The sequence below is a fragment of the Silurus aristotelis genome, assembly GCF_946808225.1.
Source record: "Silurus aristotelis genome assembly, chromosome: 18".
NCBI lineage: Eukaryota > Metazoa > Chordata > Actinopteri > Siluriformes > Siluridae > Silurus > Silurus aristotelis.
The window spans coordinates 23,317,924-23,335,423 of record NC_139591.1 but is presented as its reverse complement, the minus strand read 5'-3'; the positions used below and the strand labels follow the sequence as shown (position 1 = coordinate 23,335,423).

Here is a 17,500-nt window from a genome sequence, read left to right as displayed (position 1 = left end):
GTTTTATTTATATCAAAAATAAGTTCCTAACAAATGAATAAAGTACAAAAACAGAAGGCAGCGTGATCTACCCAGGATATTCTGCAGCTCCACATACACGCTTTTATTTAAATGCATACAGTGTGAAGCCGAACAGCAGAACAAGTGTGAAAACACCTTTAATGTCACACTAAACATTTCCTTCCTGACCATATGCCTGAGTCACTTATATGGCCAAAAGTATTGGGACACTCATCTTTTCCCCCAGCACAAAGTTGGAGGCACACAGTTGTATTATACGTCTTTGGATGCCGTAGCATTAAATCTTAGCTTCACTTGTACTAGGTGACCCAAACATGTTCCAGCATGACAATGCACCTGTGCACAAAGCCACAGAAAGGAAGTGTAATTAAATATTCATGTTGCTGTTTATAGAGTAAAATAGAAACTGCACTGATCCTGTGTATGAGCAGCTGTAAAAGAACTTGTGTGTGTGTGTGTGTGTGTGTGTGTGTGTGTGTGTGTGTGTGTGTGTGTGTGTGTGTGTGTGTGTGTAGGTGCGAACTCAGGGTCCTATTCTGACAGCTAGTGGTAAGAACCCAGTGATGGAGCTGAACGAGAAAAGGCGAGGCCTCAAATACGAGCTGATCTCGGAGAGTGGAGGCAGCCACGATAAACGCTTCGTCATGGAGGCGAGTCGCATCACAAATCTGTCATCGTGTGTTTTACCATCAGCAATCAACCTAATCAAGATCTAACTTTTTTCCCCTCACTAAGGTGGAGGTCGATGGACAGAAGTTCCGAGGTGCAGGACCTAATAAAAAAGTAGCCAAAGCCAGTGCCGCCCTCGCCGCTCTGGAGAAACTGTTCTCGGGACCCAACGCTGCCGGCAATAAAAAGAAAAAAATCCTCCCTCAGGTCAGTCACCATCATCGATAATCAATAAACACCACTCTAATCCTCTGGAGACTGAACCAGACTCTTCTCAGATCAGATCAGCTCAGAGCTCTCGGGTAACATGAGCAGTGATGAGCAGAACTTCCTGAAAGGTCTTTACACCGGATATCAATACTCTGACCTTGAGCTCAAAGACACTGCTGTGCTGGACCATGGGAGAGCAGGAAGTGGTGTAGCAAAGCTTCTAATAGTAAATCAGAGTTTATTTTGAAGCTATAAATAGAGACCGATACCCAGGATCAGAATCTGAAAACTGATTGATCTGATATTAAAGAAAAGGAATTACATTAAATTGTATATAAAATAAATAAAAGTGGAATTCGGATTAAAATTGTGACATTTTATGTTTGGATTGATTTTATTTTAGGAATGGTTTATTTTCCAGCTTCAAAACGTGTGTCTGTGTGTGTGTGTGTGTGTGTGTGTGTGTGTCTGTGTGTGTGTGTCTGTGTGTGTGTGTGTGTGTGTGTGTGTGTGTGTGTGTGTGTGTTATAGAATAAGGGAGCGATTGCTGCCGCCGCCGCCGCCGCCTCTGCTGTAGCAGCTCAAGCCGCTCGAGGAAGAGGAAGAGCTGCACTTGCACGAGGAGCCTTCATCAGTGCCACTGCACCAGGCTACGTCACACCAGGTTTGGTTATAACGATGCGGAGTCACGGTTACTCACTTGAAGTGGAGCGTTTTTTTTATTTTGCCCCACACCAACAGCCTTCACGTCGTTATCCGACTTTTTATCCGTTTATAGTACAGTCAAACAAATGACTTTCTGTTCATACTTTTGCTACAGCACCTATAAACAGCTGCCCCTCGTGCTCCTTTTGTCTCTCTCGTTTACATCTTTAAAAAAAAAAGAAGAAGAAAATAAATGTTGGTATAAACCTGCACTACTGTTAGAGCTGCTGTGATTGAAAAATAAATCAACTTCTGACCAATCAGAATCCCGAATTTCACAGCGCTGTGGCGTATTAAAATCAGAAGAAGAATATTTCATGAAATAAATAATGTAATATTTTATTATGATTGACCTTGAGTGTATTATTCCAGTTGCATACAAGTAAATATTGTTGCGTAACAGTAACAGTGTGTATAAACTGGTTTTCCTGCAGGATTCGGAAGCCCGTACGGATACAGTGCTGCAGCCGCCGCTCCTGCATACGGTACGTAACCTACAAATCCCCCCTCCCTTTAAGCCCCGCCCTCCCTTGTTCCCGGTGCGAGTCTAGGGTCCAAATTCCGCCCTTATTCCTTTTCCCAAACCGTTCACTCAGCTCTTAATTGGGCCTTGAGCGTGTTTTAAAGCCAGCCATCTGTCTGAACCCGCGCTGGCAGATCCCCTGGCCAACGGGAGGACAGGCTCATAACCTTTTGGTTCTTCCTGTGGTTGGAGCAAGCCTTGCTTTGCTTCGGCTGGGTGTGTTGGTGCTGCTCGTCTGAGTCTGCCTGCTTTCCCTGGTCCCCATGTCCTCATGTCCGAGTCTGGACACATGTCTCTTTTTTGCAGTGTCAGAATGGCTCCTGTTATCTACAGCACTGAGATACCGCTTTCATTCAAAGCAGCCCTGACTAGAGACACGCGGAGAGAGAGACACGCGGAGTGAGAGACACGCGGACAGACAGACACACACAGATGGACAGACAGACATACTCTAACACATATATACACATACAAACTTGATGTGCAGAAAAATGGGCAAGCGTAAGGATTTGTGTGAGTTTGATCAATTATGACGTCTAGACGTCTGGGTCAGAGCATCTCCAAAACTGCAGCTCTTGTGCGCTGTTCCTGGTCTGCTGTGGTCAGTATCTATCAAAAGTGCTCCAAGGAATGAACAGTGGTGAACCGGTGACAGGGTCGTGGGCGGTCGAGGCTCATTGATGCACATGAGAAGCGAAGGCTGGTCCGTGTTTCCTTACTAACAGGCAGGTGGTTATAATGTTATGCCTAATCATTTGTTTTTCTGCAAACAGAACAGTAAGCCGGTGTAGTGTGGATTCAGAACAGCTAATCATGAACAGTTGATTAATGATTACACTGTGACGTTTTTTAGTATTTATGAAATGAGTCTCCAGTGTCAGTTACAGTTTTACCTCTAACTGTTACAAAGCACTTAGTTTTCCTACCTTTAAAACAGAGGTGTGCACAATTTGTGGATGTTGTGTTTGTGAGAGAGAATAAAGAACAGGGAGAGAAAAAAAAAACCGGATAAAAAGTTAAGTGTTGTTCCTTCGTTAGTGTATTTGCTGAGCCCTTGTGACTCTGCCACCCTGTTATCGATTATTTTACAATATCAGCACAACATCCACAGTGTTTTAGCCTGTACTCAACACCCATTTGAGTGTGTTTGGAGTAAACATGTTTTCTGTTTCCCTGATGCTGTAATCAGACATGCCCAGGATCAGACTTCCTGTCTCGAGTGGTGTAGATTTATTTTCTTACCGTTTCACGTCATGTTCTAGAAAGTGATCATGTTTGCCGGGAATCAAATCGTTGTGTGCTCTCAATGCCAAAGAGCTGCAGACGACTGGTGCATTTCTGTTTCAGCAACACACACACACACACACACACACACACACACACACACACACACACACACACACACACACACTCAGCATAGTTTCTCCTCCAGGGTAAAGTGGTCGGCTATAAAGAGACGCTTGTAAAGTTGAGTGTAAACACGTGCACAGTTACTACATACACACTCGTCAAAAAGCTGTAAACACCTACATGCAGGGACGTTTTAGTGTGTAAACACACACACACACACACACACACACACACACACACACACACACAGGCATGTTAATGTTATCTTTAGCTGGAAATGCCATAAAAGGTGCAAACTATTAAAAGGCAAGAGATTTTTAACGCTATATCAATATTATCCTTATTCTCTGAAAACACTGGAAAATAGCCTCCACCCTTATGGAAAGCAGCTCTTTATAGAGCTGGTTCTGTGCACAGGAGCATCATCATACTGGAGCAGAAAATGTCATGCTCCTGCATCCAGTGACATTTTGTAAACTGAGAAGCAACTCATGGCAACAATGAAGATGGTGGCAGAAGGTTTTCACAGAGGAGCTCGCAGCCCAGAAGCCCAGAGAGACGTGAACACATTCTGGGTGTAATTTGATCATGAAATCATTGTGTTACAAAAAATTACCATTTAAATCGTGTATCAGAGATATCGTATCATGATAGAACTTTTTTTGTGGGAAATCGGCCCAGCTCTAGAGTATTATCTATAATATTTGAAACAGCAGAAGGTGTAGATTCATATAAACACACACACACACTGTAACTGCAGGATAAAAATAGAGGTATTATAGCTTCACTGATACAAACATCAACAACAGGTCTAGCCTCGCTCTTTCTCTCTCTTAAACAAACCATATACGTTCATATACAGTTTTTAGCTCTGTGACGTGGACGTGTGTCTCTCTGTAGCGTGTGTCTCTCTGGTATCTTCTGGCCAAAGCTGCTTTGAATGAATTTTATGTGCAGGGCTGAAAGAAGCAGAAAAACTAACCATGGTGCTGCTCTCTGCCTCTGCCACATAACGAGCGATCCTCTGGGTGAAGGAAAGCTCGGTATAGTGCTGTAGGAGACCAGTGTTCTCTCTCTCTCTCTCTCTCTCTCTCTCTCTCTCTCTCTCTCTCTCTCTCTCTCTCTCTCTCTCTCTCTCTCTCTCTCTCTCTCTCTCTCTCTCTCTCTCTCTCTCTCTCTCTCTCTCTCTCTCTCTCTCTCCCTCCCTCCCTCCCTCTCTCTCACTCTCTCTTTTGTTGTCTCTGGTCTTGGAGAGCTGTGTGCATGTTCCTCTCACTCAAATCATCCGATGCTGTCCAAACCTCTGCCTCCTGTTGCTGCTTTGTGATTTCTAAACTGGGACTGGGACTGACACACACACACACACACACACACACACACACACACACACACACACACACACACACACACTGAGGAACTCCAGAGCAAGGCAAACAATCCAGAAGTTTCTTTACCAAAAATGTACATGTAGAGAGATGTCTAACGCAGCAGGGCGATCTGAAATAGTCTGTAGTTGAATATAGAAGTAAAGAGAAGAAATATGTGTGTTGGTCTGGAGGGAATCCTCACGTTGCGGTTACATCAGTCTGAAAGCTTCACACGTCTCTGAGCTTTCATTCTCTTCGATCTTTCTTAGGCCATTTCCACATTAAAAACAAAAGCATTTATGTTTTATTCCACACAGAGACGGCGTTTCCAGTCAACAAAAACTTAGCTTTCTGAAAGCGCTCTCCAAAGTGTATGAATTTGACTACTCGGTTTTACACGTCGCAGGACTCTGCGTATGCGCAGTACAGGAACCTTTCAGTGAGGATGAGCAACTATTTTTGACTGAAAACGAGTTCGTTTTAGACGAAAATGACATATTTATATTTCTGCGGATTCGTGTCGACCTAGCCTCAATCAAAAGCGAAATCAGAAGGAAATCACACGAATAAATTCATTTCCGAGTACAAAAAAAACACCACATACGCTACAGAGCTGAGAAACATTTTGCACTCTGTACCACCAGAATACGCTGCTACCAAATGTATAAGGAGCCCCGCCCTTTAAACAACTCACGAGCCAATCAACAAATGATAGGCCACGCCCACATCCCACACACAACGTTTATATGATATTAGAATTTTTTAAAAATGTAAATTTTTGGAAAGAATTAATCCACACCTGAGGGGTTTTCCCAGACCACACACACACACACACACACACACACACACACACACACACACACACACACACACACACACACACACACACACATACACACAAACACACACACAAACAAAGTACAAGTTTAATTTTCTCAATACATCACTCCCCTGCATTCGCTTTCCTGTGTGGACTAACGCTGTTGGTTTCACCTTCGGCTGTTTACCTGGTCTACTGACCCGCCCTGATCTCTCTCTCTCTCTCTCTCTCTCTCTCTCTCTCTCGCTCACTCACACTCACACACACACACACACACACACTCACACACACATTCACATTCATGGTTACCTTCATACAACAAGGTGCTAACCATCAACAACACTCCCCAGATCCCTGAACTCCCGCACTCATCTCCAGTACTCTTCTCATTCTCTTTCTAGGTTTGCCCAAGAGAATGCTACTGTTGCCTGTCATGAAAGTGCCCGCCTACCCCATCCCTCACTACTCCTTCTTTTAGCTCAGGAGATCCACCGAAACACACACACACACACTTATACACACACAAACTTTTTCATTCAGAAGGAAACGTCAGAACGCACGTCCGAGTGAAAACACATCGAGGACATTAAATCATTTGTAAAGATTTTTTTTGTTCTTAATTCAATTTTTTTTTATTTTCGGACGCGCAGGTTTTTAAGTTCTTAAAAAAAAAAAAAAAAAGACTTGAAGGATTTCTACTGTGAACTGTTACCTCATTCATAGAGTTTTAAATTATATAGAATTTTTTCTCTTTTTTTGCCATTACGTTTTTTTGTTGTTTTGTTTTTGTTTGTTTTTTTCATTTTCTTTCGGATAGATGAATGAATTATCCGATCTGGCAATAGGCACTATCTCTGTAAAGATGCCAGAAATTATGGGATGTATAGGTCTAAATAAAAGCTACTGTTGATAAATAAACCTTTATCTTATTCAACTGCTAAAAGCATGGACTGGATGTGTACATGAGAGAGCAGCAACCCACATCTCACACTTTCATCTAGCTGTGAAACATCACACACACACACACACACACATCAGAGTTTAGAGCAGAATCTCTGTAAATTACTTGTTCATACACACACACACACACACACACACACACACGTCACAAAAAAGCGGTACCACACCGGAGCCTCCAGTCACTGGCACACATCGGAGAATCGAAAGCAGCAACATGGGATCCATGGAGATATGCTACCTAATCGTCTTTTATGTGCCGTTTTATTTCATTATTTTGGTGTTTATTTTCCCTCCTTGTTGTTAAGCGTCTTGTTGAAAGTGTGAGCTGTAAAAAAAAGTTCTTCCTCGTCCACATACCAGCACAAACCACCAGGTACAGCAAATATATTCGAGAAGAAACTTGAAGTTCCTCAGAAATCTCAGCTCTTATTATAAACACCGAAATCTTCCATACATCAAGAAACAAATTCGTGTTTAACGCCAGTCGAATCGGAACGTGTTTGTGCTGGTCTGTGACAGGAAAATGTGGCCATCACTAACCAAAGAGAACCACCATCTCTCTCTCTCTCTCTCTCTCTCTCTCTCTCTCTCTCTCTCTCTCTCTCTTTCTCTCTCTCTCTCTCTCTCTCTCTCTCTTCTCTTTTTCTTTCTCTATCTCTCTCTGTCCCCCCATCTCTCTATCCCTCTCTCTCTATCCCACTCTCTCTCCCCTTCTCTCTCTGTCCCTCTCTCTCCCCCCACCCCTCTATCTATCTATCTATCTATCTATCTATCTATCTATCTATCTATCTATCTATCTATCTATCTATCTATCTATCTATCTATCTATCTATCTCTCTATCTCTCTATCTCTCTTCTCTCACTCTCTCACTCTCTCTCTCTCTCTCTCTCTCTCTTCCTCTCCCTGGTTACTCGCTGTGGTCACATGATCCCCATTGCTATAAGATGGAGTCCTTACTTCATCCTTCATCATGATCATCATCTCAAAAAAACACCTCACCCTTGTGTCCACTCAGAAACCAATGGGGGCCTGTTCTCTTTGATGGCGATGGCGTTCATGGTGTACTATACTCTCTCCGAAATCGCTTCGGTTCTGATTTGTCAGAGTTATGTACTAACCACATCTGTCTGGAAATGTTTTTTGGAAGTTGCCAAACATGCCTTTCCTTAAACATCTTTCTGCCTTTTCTTTTGGTAATATTTTATCAGGAAAGTGAAAACTGTGCAACTTTGATGTTATTTTTATTTATTTATTTATTTATTTATTATGTTTGTTTGTTTGTTAACCTCCTTGTTCAATGAAAACCCCACGTACAGCCTGAAAGAGCAGAGACCCTACAACCCTTCGACAACCCGCAGCTCTTAATACCCCCCTCCCACCCTCACCCCTCACCCTCACCCCTTACCCTCACCCCTTACCCTCTTGCTCCCGAGTCCTGCCCCACCTATCAGAGTGTGTAGCCCCGCCTCCTGCCGGCCCACACCCTTATTAATCACAGTTCTCTCTGCTCTTCTCCTCACTGTAGGTGGTCTTTTCATTGACAATCCCTTTTACCAGCCGCGGACCATCGCACCTTTTATTATTCACTTGGGTCCTCAAGATCTCTTCTCTGACTTCTAGAACCATCAGGTTGTGTGGCTCTAAAGTGTTGTGTATCGCTCCAGGCTTGCCCAGGCTCTCTCTCTCTCTCTCTGTCTCTCTCTCTGTCTCTGTCTCTGTCTCTGTCTCTGTCTCTCTCTCTCTCTCTATCTCTATCTCTGTCTCTGTCTCTCTCTCTCTCTCTCTCTATCTCTATCTCTGTCTCTCTTAACGCACACTTGCCTAGAAACACTGCACACACTCCTTCCCCCCCAAACACAAGCAGCTCGTAACAAAGCAATACCCGATATGTTTGGATCTCGGCTCACCGTCGAGGACTTTTGGCAATACACACAAAATATAATTTATTGATCTATTTACTCTTTTTTTTTTTTCTAACGGCTTGAAGCTTTTCCTGAAATGATGTGAATGTTCAGTCGCTGCAACATATTCATTTTTACTGTATATTCACAAGCGAATATATACGTGACTTCTAGATTATAAATACATGCATATATATATATATGTATGGTATAAATTCTACTATAAATATATATGTGTAGATACGCCCATGTACGTTATGTATATTTCTATATTATATATACACTATAAATATGGTTGGTATAAATTATTTTAGAAAGTGAGATGTAACTATTATAACCTTCTAGCGTATAGAATATAGCTTCTCTTCCAGTTTTATATCGACAGCGCAGTCACGTCATCAATATTAACGTGCAATACGAGCGATCGTTTAATCTATATGCTTCCTCCTCCTTGCGCCTCGAGCTTGTGTGTGTGTGTGTATGTGTGTGTGTGTGTGTGTGTGTGAGAGAACAAACTTGGTTCGACCAAAGCCTGGTGTTTTGGTTCTTCACGTCCTATTCTACGCATAGCAATACAGCACGCTCTCAGCATCGCACTCAGACGCAGGTTTTTCAGAAAGCACACGCTCGGGGTTTTTATATAAAAAACACACAAAGCACAATAAAACAAACGAGTTGGTGATTTACTCTGAACCGCAAACCTCATCCTACGTTTTTATACCATGTTTACTAATAATTCATTCACACGACAGCTGTAGAGTCGAGTGCAAAAGTTTGTGCACCCTAGGGACAAAGTGCGCCATCTAGCGTGTGGGCGGTTTATAGACGATGATGTAATGGTGGTTGTCTCCTGTATGCAGACGTTTATGGATATTTCATTTTAAACACCACAGGAATTTATTCAGAGCCCATTGGAGCATCGAACGAGTTCTGCAGATCAGGTCTTTGCCTCTGCCTTTTGCTTAATTTGGTTAACTAATCAATCAATTTAATTATTAGAGAACATATCAGCAATTATATTTCACTTTACACTCCAAATCCTCCACTCAACTCCACTCAACTCCACATTGACGCTGGTAGAACCATTTACATTCCCAGTGAACCTCTAACAACATGTGAACCACATCTACAGCAACGTTCATGGTTTTTCTTATTTCTTTTTCTCGTGTCAGGATGGAAATCACTCCACTAAAATCACTCCACTAAAACTAAAATGTAACATTTGTGTTTATTGATATTGGGAATCACATGGGTGGGCTTCGGTGCAAACTTTTGCCTTCGACTGGTCCAATCACACATCATATAATTCACCAATAAAACAATCACCTCCAGTAAAGTTCCTCAAAAGACCAGATCAAGAAGTTTCCCCTTTAATGACCAGAATAATCACAATAATGATTAGAATATTTATAACAATAAAAAATATGTAAATATTATTCATTGGGTAAAATCTGTTTAATATTCTCGCTGTCTATAAACACTATTTTACCATCGTGTACATGTACGGAGTAGACTGTAGAGTTTAAATGCATATATACATTATATATAAATATATATATATAGAGAGAGAGAGGGGGGGGGGGGGGGGGGGAGGAAAAAATGAGTTATTTGTATGTTTATTAGAAATCTATTCACTGGAATGTTGAGCTAAAAAAAAAAAAACAGAACTCGGGTTCAGGTTGGATGAAAGTCTGTAGGACACGTCGCATCAGAGGCTGATCACACTGTCCACATCCATTTCCAACCAGAAGAATGTCTTTTTTTTTTTTTTTTCTTTTTGAGGTAAAGATGGAGTGTGGATGAGTGTGAGTTTAGTGTGAAATCAGGAGAGAGAGAGAGAGAGAGAGAGAGAGAGAGAGATGATTGTCACAAACATCTCCCTTTCTTACTGCTGTATAAGGGGGGGGGCTGATCTGTAGGTCACTGTGACCTTGTTAGTAGCACCAGTACCTTCTTCCATTCATTCCTTGCGTTTATTCCTCTCTTTTCCATTCCTTCCTTTTTTCCATTTTCTCTTTCTTCCGCCTCCCATTTATTTTCCTATCGTTCTTTCTTTCTTTCTTTCTTTCTTTCTGTATTCTTCATTACTCATTTTTTCTTGAATCTGGGAAATATTTTTTTTTTGTACATTTTTATCTTGAGCACTTTCAATTTTGTTTTCTTTCCTTCAGCGAGCCACCTTTCTGTTCTCACTTCTTCCCCCTCCATCATCACTCTTTCATTCTTTTCTTCATCCCCCAAAATATTGTATTTTTCCCTCTTCACCTCTCAGATCACCTTCTTTTTCTTTCCTTCCTTCTGTTCACAGAGTTCTAGATTTATGTCCTTCCCTTCCTACACATTCGTTCTTTTCTTCCTTTATCCCCCACTCTGATCTTTCCCACTTTCTCTTTATAGTCACATCCTCCTTTTTATTTTCTCCTCCTCACCTCTTCCTCCTTCTCTCTCAGTCTGATTAAATCAGAGAGTTCAGATGTTCAGCAGCAGGTAGCAGTGAGGGAGTGTGTGAAGTTCTCACAGTGGGGATTTGAGTTCCTCTCACACCTGACAAACTGAAGCTCTGCAACTTTGACTTCAGGTTAGTTAGAGATGAAACCACACATCCTCCTCCGCATCATCTGTTCAGCTTCTGACCCTGCTGTAGACCACACTGTAGACCACGCAGTAATCAGCCTCAAGGGTTGGTGTCCTTAGAAGAGTTTTTTAATCACCTTCACTTAGTTTGATATTAAAAATACAAACCATCAATGAGGGTGTGTGTGTGTGTGTGTGTGTGTGTGTGTGTGTGATGTAAACTGTGAGCCTGAAGAAAGAAATTGAGCAGCCTCCGGTTTGTGTGTGAACGAGTCACAGGGATCACAGAACAGATCATTTGAAGTCCCGATTCGATCGTTTATTTCCCCCTTTAGACTGAGGAATGTACAGTAGAATGTATTAATATAGAAGTTTAAGTGCTTTTTTCCCCCTCGTTTGTGTTTCTACCTGTTTGTGGGCGGAGCCAGATTCATGGCGTGTTCCACGATCGCTCTGCTGTAGATATCGGCTCAGACTTCGCTCGGGTTCTACACAAACGACTCCCTTCCATTTTTATTTTATGTAACTTAAAAAGATTTCCAAACATTTACACACTTATTTACACGTGAAAATAAAAACACGTGGCGTGGCAGTAGTGCACACGTGCTTGAGTAGCGTGGAAAAAGAGTAAAGACGTGGGCGCTCGATGTTCGCTAGGTGTGGTTATTAATTAGTGAGAAACACCCTGGTGGTCTGTGTGTCACTGTATTTACTATAAAAATGCTGAAACCATGAAAACTATCACATGTAAAATCTTTTTTAAAGCAAATAAATACGTCCTGATGATAAACCATTTTTATCTCCTGTGTTTTTGTTGTTGCATAAACGTACCATCAGATTTCCAAAGTCCCTGCAAGAAAGAGAAGATGGAGCTGCTCACACACTCACACACTCACACACACACACACACACACACACTCACGCGACTAAAATAGCTGTTAAAACAGGATTGGGAAGAGAAAGACACATCACACTACTAAACCTCACGCTATGACAATCGCTACGCAAAACCTCGCGCCGTAACAATCGCTACGCAAAACCTCGCGCCGTTACAATCGCTACGCAAAACCTCACGCCGTTACAATCGCTACACAAAACCTCGCGCCGTACGATATGTGACTCTCAGCACACTTGTCTATTAATAGAATGAGATTAAAGACTCAAACACTGATTGATTTCTATTATAATGATCATGAACACAATAAAACGTGTAAATGAGGTCACGTGTGTGGTGGTGAGTTCGAGTCTGGAGTTATCATCATCATTTATTCCTCTCTAAATGTTCTGCTTGATGTTGAACTGATGCTTACACGTGTAACACAGAGCGTGCGCTCGATCCTGATTGGTGACTCCCTGCGTGTTTCACCAGTTAAATTTTTATCCTCGTTAATAAAAAGAAACAACTGATTTCACTAAATGTAGTCGAGTAAAAAGTCAAATATTTGAGTTTGAAATGTAGAGAAGGATTCCACGCGATGTTGAATGAACACTATGTGATACTTCGTGACAGTTACGTGACTTCATCACTCAAAGCTCGCAGTCTACAGCAGCGATTACAACTAACACTTCATTTAACCTTCAAACAAGTCAAAATTACTAAAATAATCATTTCAGTAAACTGTACAGCAGAGCCCACTGTAGCCCCGCCCCCTGGGTGCGTTAGTTCCAGAAAACCCCACGGGCTGTGTGTGTGTGTGTGTGTGTGTGTGATGACAGAGTTGTTTATCATCACACGATGACATGATGAGATTCTTGGACGGTGTAGATTTTCTCTGAGTCACCAAGCTGACAATTCGGCCATGACGTGAGCCACAGCGAACCCGCTCACACCGGTGCGTTAACACGCCGCTCACGCCGGGCAGTGCGGAACCAGAGCCACGTGTTAAAGTCGTTAGGGATTCTGGGCGGGGCTTCAGTCTGTTTATAGCCGCCACAGATATTTTACACATCGAGCTTCATCAGCACATGATCTCAGCTTCACCACTCATCTGTTAAATCGTGTTACGGGAAAAAATCCTCCCAAATCCGCCCAGCGCTCGGGGGGTTTATAATCGGGGGACACATGAGACGGAGACACAAACCGGATCTCAGGGTCCGACTGCAGAACGCTGACGCAGTCTGAGTGGAACAGGATCAGACTGCATTTCTTCCTCCTCTCTCTCTGCTTTACAGTCAGATGTATGAAATGTGCTGATTATGTGCTTTTCTACACACAGTCACTGATGCTGCAGTATCAGGAATTAATCCCCTCATACTCAGTTACTCAAAACTAAATCATTACCAAATAAAGTCTGATTCCAGACTCCTGATATCGTGTGTGTGTGTGTGTGTGTGTGTGTGTGTGTGTGTGTGTTTTTAGTGAAATGTAATAATGAACAAAACTCCAGGCCACCAGAAAACAATTCACAATGAAGGAGCAAATCAGTGTTTCATAAAAATATCAGAATGAACAGCATTTTGTTATCTCTAGATGACAACAAAAAACGACTAGAAAACAATGTCCAGACAACAAACAACGACTAGACAACAATGTCCAGACAACAAACAACGACTAGACAACAAACAATGTCCAGACAACAAACAACAACTAGACAACAAACAATGTCCAGACAACAAACAACGACTAGACAACAAACAAAGTCCAGACAACAAACAACAACTAGACAACAAACAATGTCCAGACAACAAACAACAACTAGACAACAAACAAAGTCCAGACAACAAACAACAACTAGACAACAAACAACGTCCAGACAACAAACGACGACTAGACAACAATGTCCAGACAACAAACGACGACTAGACAACAAACAATGTCCAGACAACAAACAACAACTAGACAACAAACAATGTCCAGACAACAAACAATGACTAGACAACAAACAATGTCCAGACAACAAACAACAACTAGACAACAAACAATGTCCAGACAACAAACAATGACTAGACAACAATGTCCAGACAACAAACAACGACTAGACAACAAACAACGTCCAGACAACAAATGACGACTAGACAACGTCCAGACAACAAACGACGACTAGACAACAAATAATGTCCAGACGACAAACAACGACTAGACAACAAGCAATGTCCAGAAGACAAACAACTAGACAACAATGTCCAGACAACAAACAACATACAATGTCTAGACGACTACCAACGACTAGAAAACAATGTCCAGACAACAAACAACGACTAGACAACAATGTCCAGACGGCAAACAACGACTAGACAACAATGTCCAGACGGCAAACAACGACTAGACAACAAACAATGTCCAGATGACAAACAACATCTAGACAACAATGTTCAGACGACAAACAACGACTAGACAACATACAATGTCCAGACGACTAGACAACAACAACGAGACACAAACCGGATCTCAGGGTCCGACTGCAGAACGCTGACGCAGTCTGAGTGGAACAGGATCAGACTGCATTTCTTCCTCCTCTTTCTCTGCTTTACAGTCAGATGTATGAAATGTGCTGATTATGTGCTTTTCTACACACAGTCACTGATGCTGCAGTATCAGGAATTAATCCCCTCATACTCAGTTACTTAAAACTAAATCATTACCAAATAAAGTCTGATTCCAGACTCCTGATATCGTGTGTGTGTGTGTGTGTGTGTGTGTGTGTGTGTGTGTGTGTGTGTGTGTGTGTGTGTGTGTGTGTGTTTTTTTAGTGAAATGCAATAATGAACAAAACTCCAGGCCACCAGAAAACAATTCACAATGAAGGAGCAAATCAGTGTTTCATAAAAATATCAGAATGAACAGCATTTTGTTATCTCTAGATGACAACAAAAAACGACTAGAAAACAATGTCCAGACAACAAACAACAACTAGACAACAATGTCCAGACGACAAATGACTAGACAACAATATCCAGACAACAAACAACAACTAGACAACAATGTCCAGACAACAAACAACGACTAGACAACAATGTCCAGACAACAAACAACAACTAGACAACAAACAATGTCCAGACAACAAACAAAAACTAGACAACATACAATGTCCAGACGACTACCAACGACTAGACAACAATGTCCAGACAACAAACAACGACTAGACAACAAGCAATGTCCAGACGACAAACAACTAAACAACAATGTCCAGATGACAAACAACATACAATGTCTAGACGACTACCAACGACTAGAAAACAATGTCCAGACAACAAACAACGACTAGACAACAATGTCCAGACAGCAAACAACGACTAGACAACAAACAATGTCCAGACGACTAGACAACAACAACGAGACACAAACCGGATCTCAGGGTCCGACTGCAGAACGCTGACGCAGTCTGAGTGGAACAGGATCAGACTGCATTTCTTCCTCCTCTTTCTCTGCTTTACAGTCAGATGTATGAAATGTGCTGATTATGTGCTTTTCTACACACAGTCACTGATGCTGCAGTATCAGGAATTAATCCCCTCATACTCAGTTACTTAAAACTAAATCATTACCAAATAAAGTCTGATTCCAGACTCCTGATATCGTGTGTGTGTGTGTGTGTGTGTGTGTGTGTGTGTGTGTGTGTGTGTGTGTGTGTTTTTTTAGTGAAATGCAATAATGAACAAAACTCCAGGCCACCAGAAAACAATTCACAATGAAGGAGCAAATCAGTGTTTCATAAAAATATCAGAATGAACAGCATTTTGTTATCTCTAGATGACAACAAAAAACGACTAGAAAACAATGTCCAGACAACAAACAACGACTAGACAACAATGTCCAGACGACAAATGACTAGACAACAATATCCAGACAACAAACAACAACTAGACAACAATGTCCAGACAACAAACAACGACTAGACAACAATGTCCAGACAACAAACAACAACTAGACAACAAACAATGTCCAGACAACAAACAAAAACTAGACAACATACAATGTCCAGACGACTACCAACGACTAGACAACAATGTCCAGACAACAAACAACGACTAGACAACAAGCAATGTCCAGACGACAAACAACTAAACAACAATGTCCAGATGACAAACAACATACAATGTCTAGACGACTACCAACGACTAGAAAACAATGTCCAGACAACAAACAACGACTAGACAACAATGTCCAGACAGCAAACAACGACTAGACAACAATGTCCAGACGACAAAAAACATCTAGACAACAATGTTCAGACGACAAACAACGACTAGACAACATACAATGTCCAGACGACTACCAACGACTAGACAACAATGTCCAGACGACAAACAATGTCCAGACGACAAACAACGACTAGACAACACTGGGTCATTTTTCCACCGTCACATTGAAGAAAAATTCCACGTCCGTCTGAACCACCCAACGTTTCTACAAACAGCCGGACTGGTGTATAATAAATAAATAAAACCATAAAACAGTAAGTAGTGACTTTCTCACTACAAACAAACAAACAAACAAACACACACACACACGATGTAAACAGGTGGGAGGAGGTGAAGTTCCACAATCCACCTTCTGAAAGAGGAGACGTGATGAAGATTTCCATAAACAAAGACACCTGCAACAAAATACATTTCTAGAACAGAAAAAAAAAAAAGGTAACTGGAAAATATTTATGAAAGAAAGAAGAGAAGAAAAAAAAGGAGAGAATGAAAAAGAGATGAGGAAAAGAAAGAAAAAGAGAATAAAAAAGTCAAGAATGAATGAGGAAAGAATGAAAAAAGAGGGATAAAAAGAAAAAAAAAGAGAGAAGTTAATGAAGGAGGGAACGGAAGAGAAAAAAATTCATACCTTATGATCAGAGATGAGAAAAAGCATCATCGAGACGTGAGGAGATGTGAGAGAGACGTGTGGAGACGTGAGAGAGCCGTGTTGCTTCAGTAAAAGCAATAAACAATAAAGATGAAGATTCGAATCGATTCCACAAATAAATCCCTAATTATTAAAAACCGCTGAATAAAAATTTAAATGTTTAACAAAGTGTTTATCATCAACTCTGACATTTATAACATCATCATCATCATCATCATCATCAGTTGTGCATCAGTTTCCGTATTTAACATGGAAATTAAAATGTTTTTTTCTTTAAATATTTTTGAGAATTAAATGTTTCTGTAGTTTAATATTTAAACTGTAATTAAATAAAATCTACTTTCCAAATAAATATTTTAAATAATTCAGATTCTTTCAAATAATTGTAATTTATTTTACTGTAAAATTGATTTTTAAATATAAAATGTTAAAAAACAAAAAGATTTTTTTAAATGATCGACACGAATCAAAATTTTACATTTATTAAAAAAAATAAAAATAATAAAACATAAAAAAAAAAACTGTCACAATTTAAACCTGTTTCATAAAAAAAAAACATTTATTTTCTTTTAGAAATTTTACAGAAAGACTTTAAGACGTTTTTACTT

At 41.0% G+C, this 17,500-nt stretch overlaps 1 protein-coding gene across 41 annotated transcripts in view; it reads left to right on the top strand.

Annotated features, from left to right (window-relative positions):
- The window catches only part of strbp (spermatid perinuclear RNA binding protein), a 77,830-nt gene extending 65,936 nt beyond the window's left edge, over positions 1-11,894 (top strand). For 22 of the 41 annotated variants that reach the window (XM_083568713.1, XM_083568720.1, XM_083568750.1 and 19 more), the window contains 5 exons: positions 537-671; positions 757-897; positions 1,432-1,564; positions 2,040-2,090; positions 8,152-11,894. In XM_083568713.1, coding sequence (XP_083424839.1) covers positions 537-671; positions 757-897; positions 1,432-1,564; positions 2,040-2,090; positions 8,152-8,246 — 555 coding nt within the window. In that variant the 3' untranslated portion in view covers positions 8,247-11,894. Of the gene's footprint in view, positions 1-536; positions 672-756; positions 898-1,431; positions 1,565-2,039; positions 2,091-6,066; positions 6,601-8,151 lie in introns of those variants that run through there. The other 19 variants (XM_083568728.1, XM_083568740.1, XM_083568731.1 and 16 more) reach the window with 1 other exon arrangement.
- Positions 11,895-17,500: the final 5,606 nt, after the last annotated feature.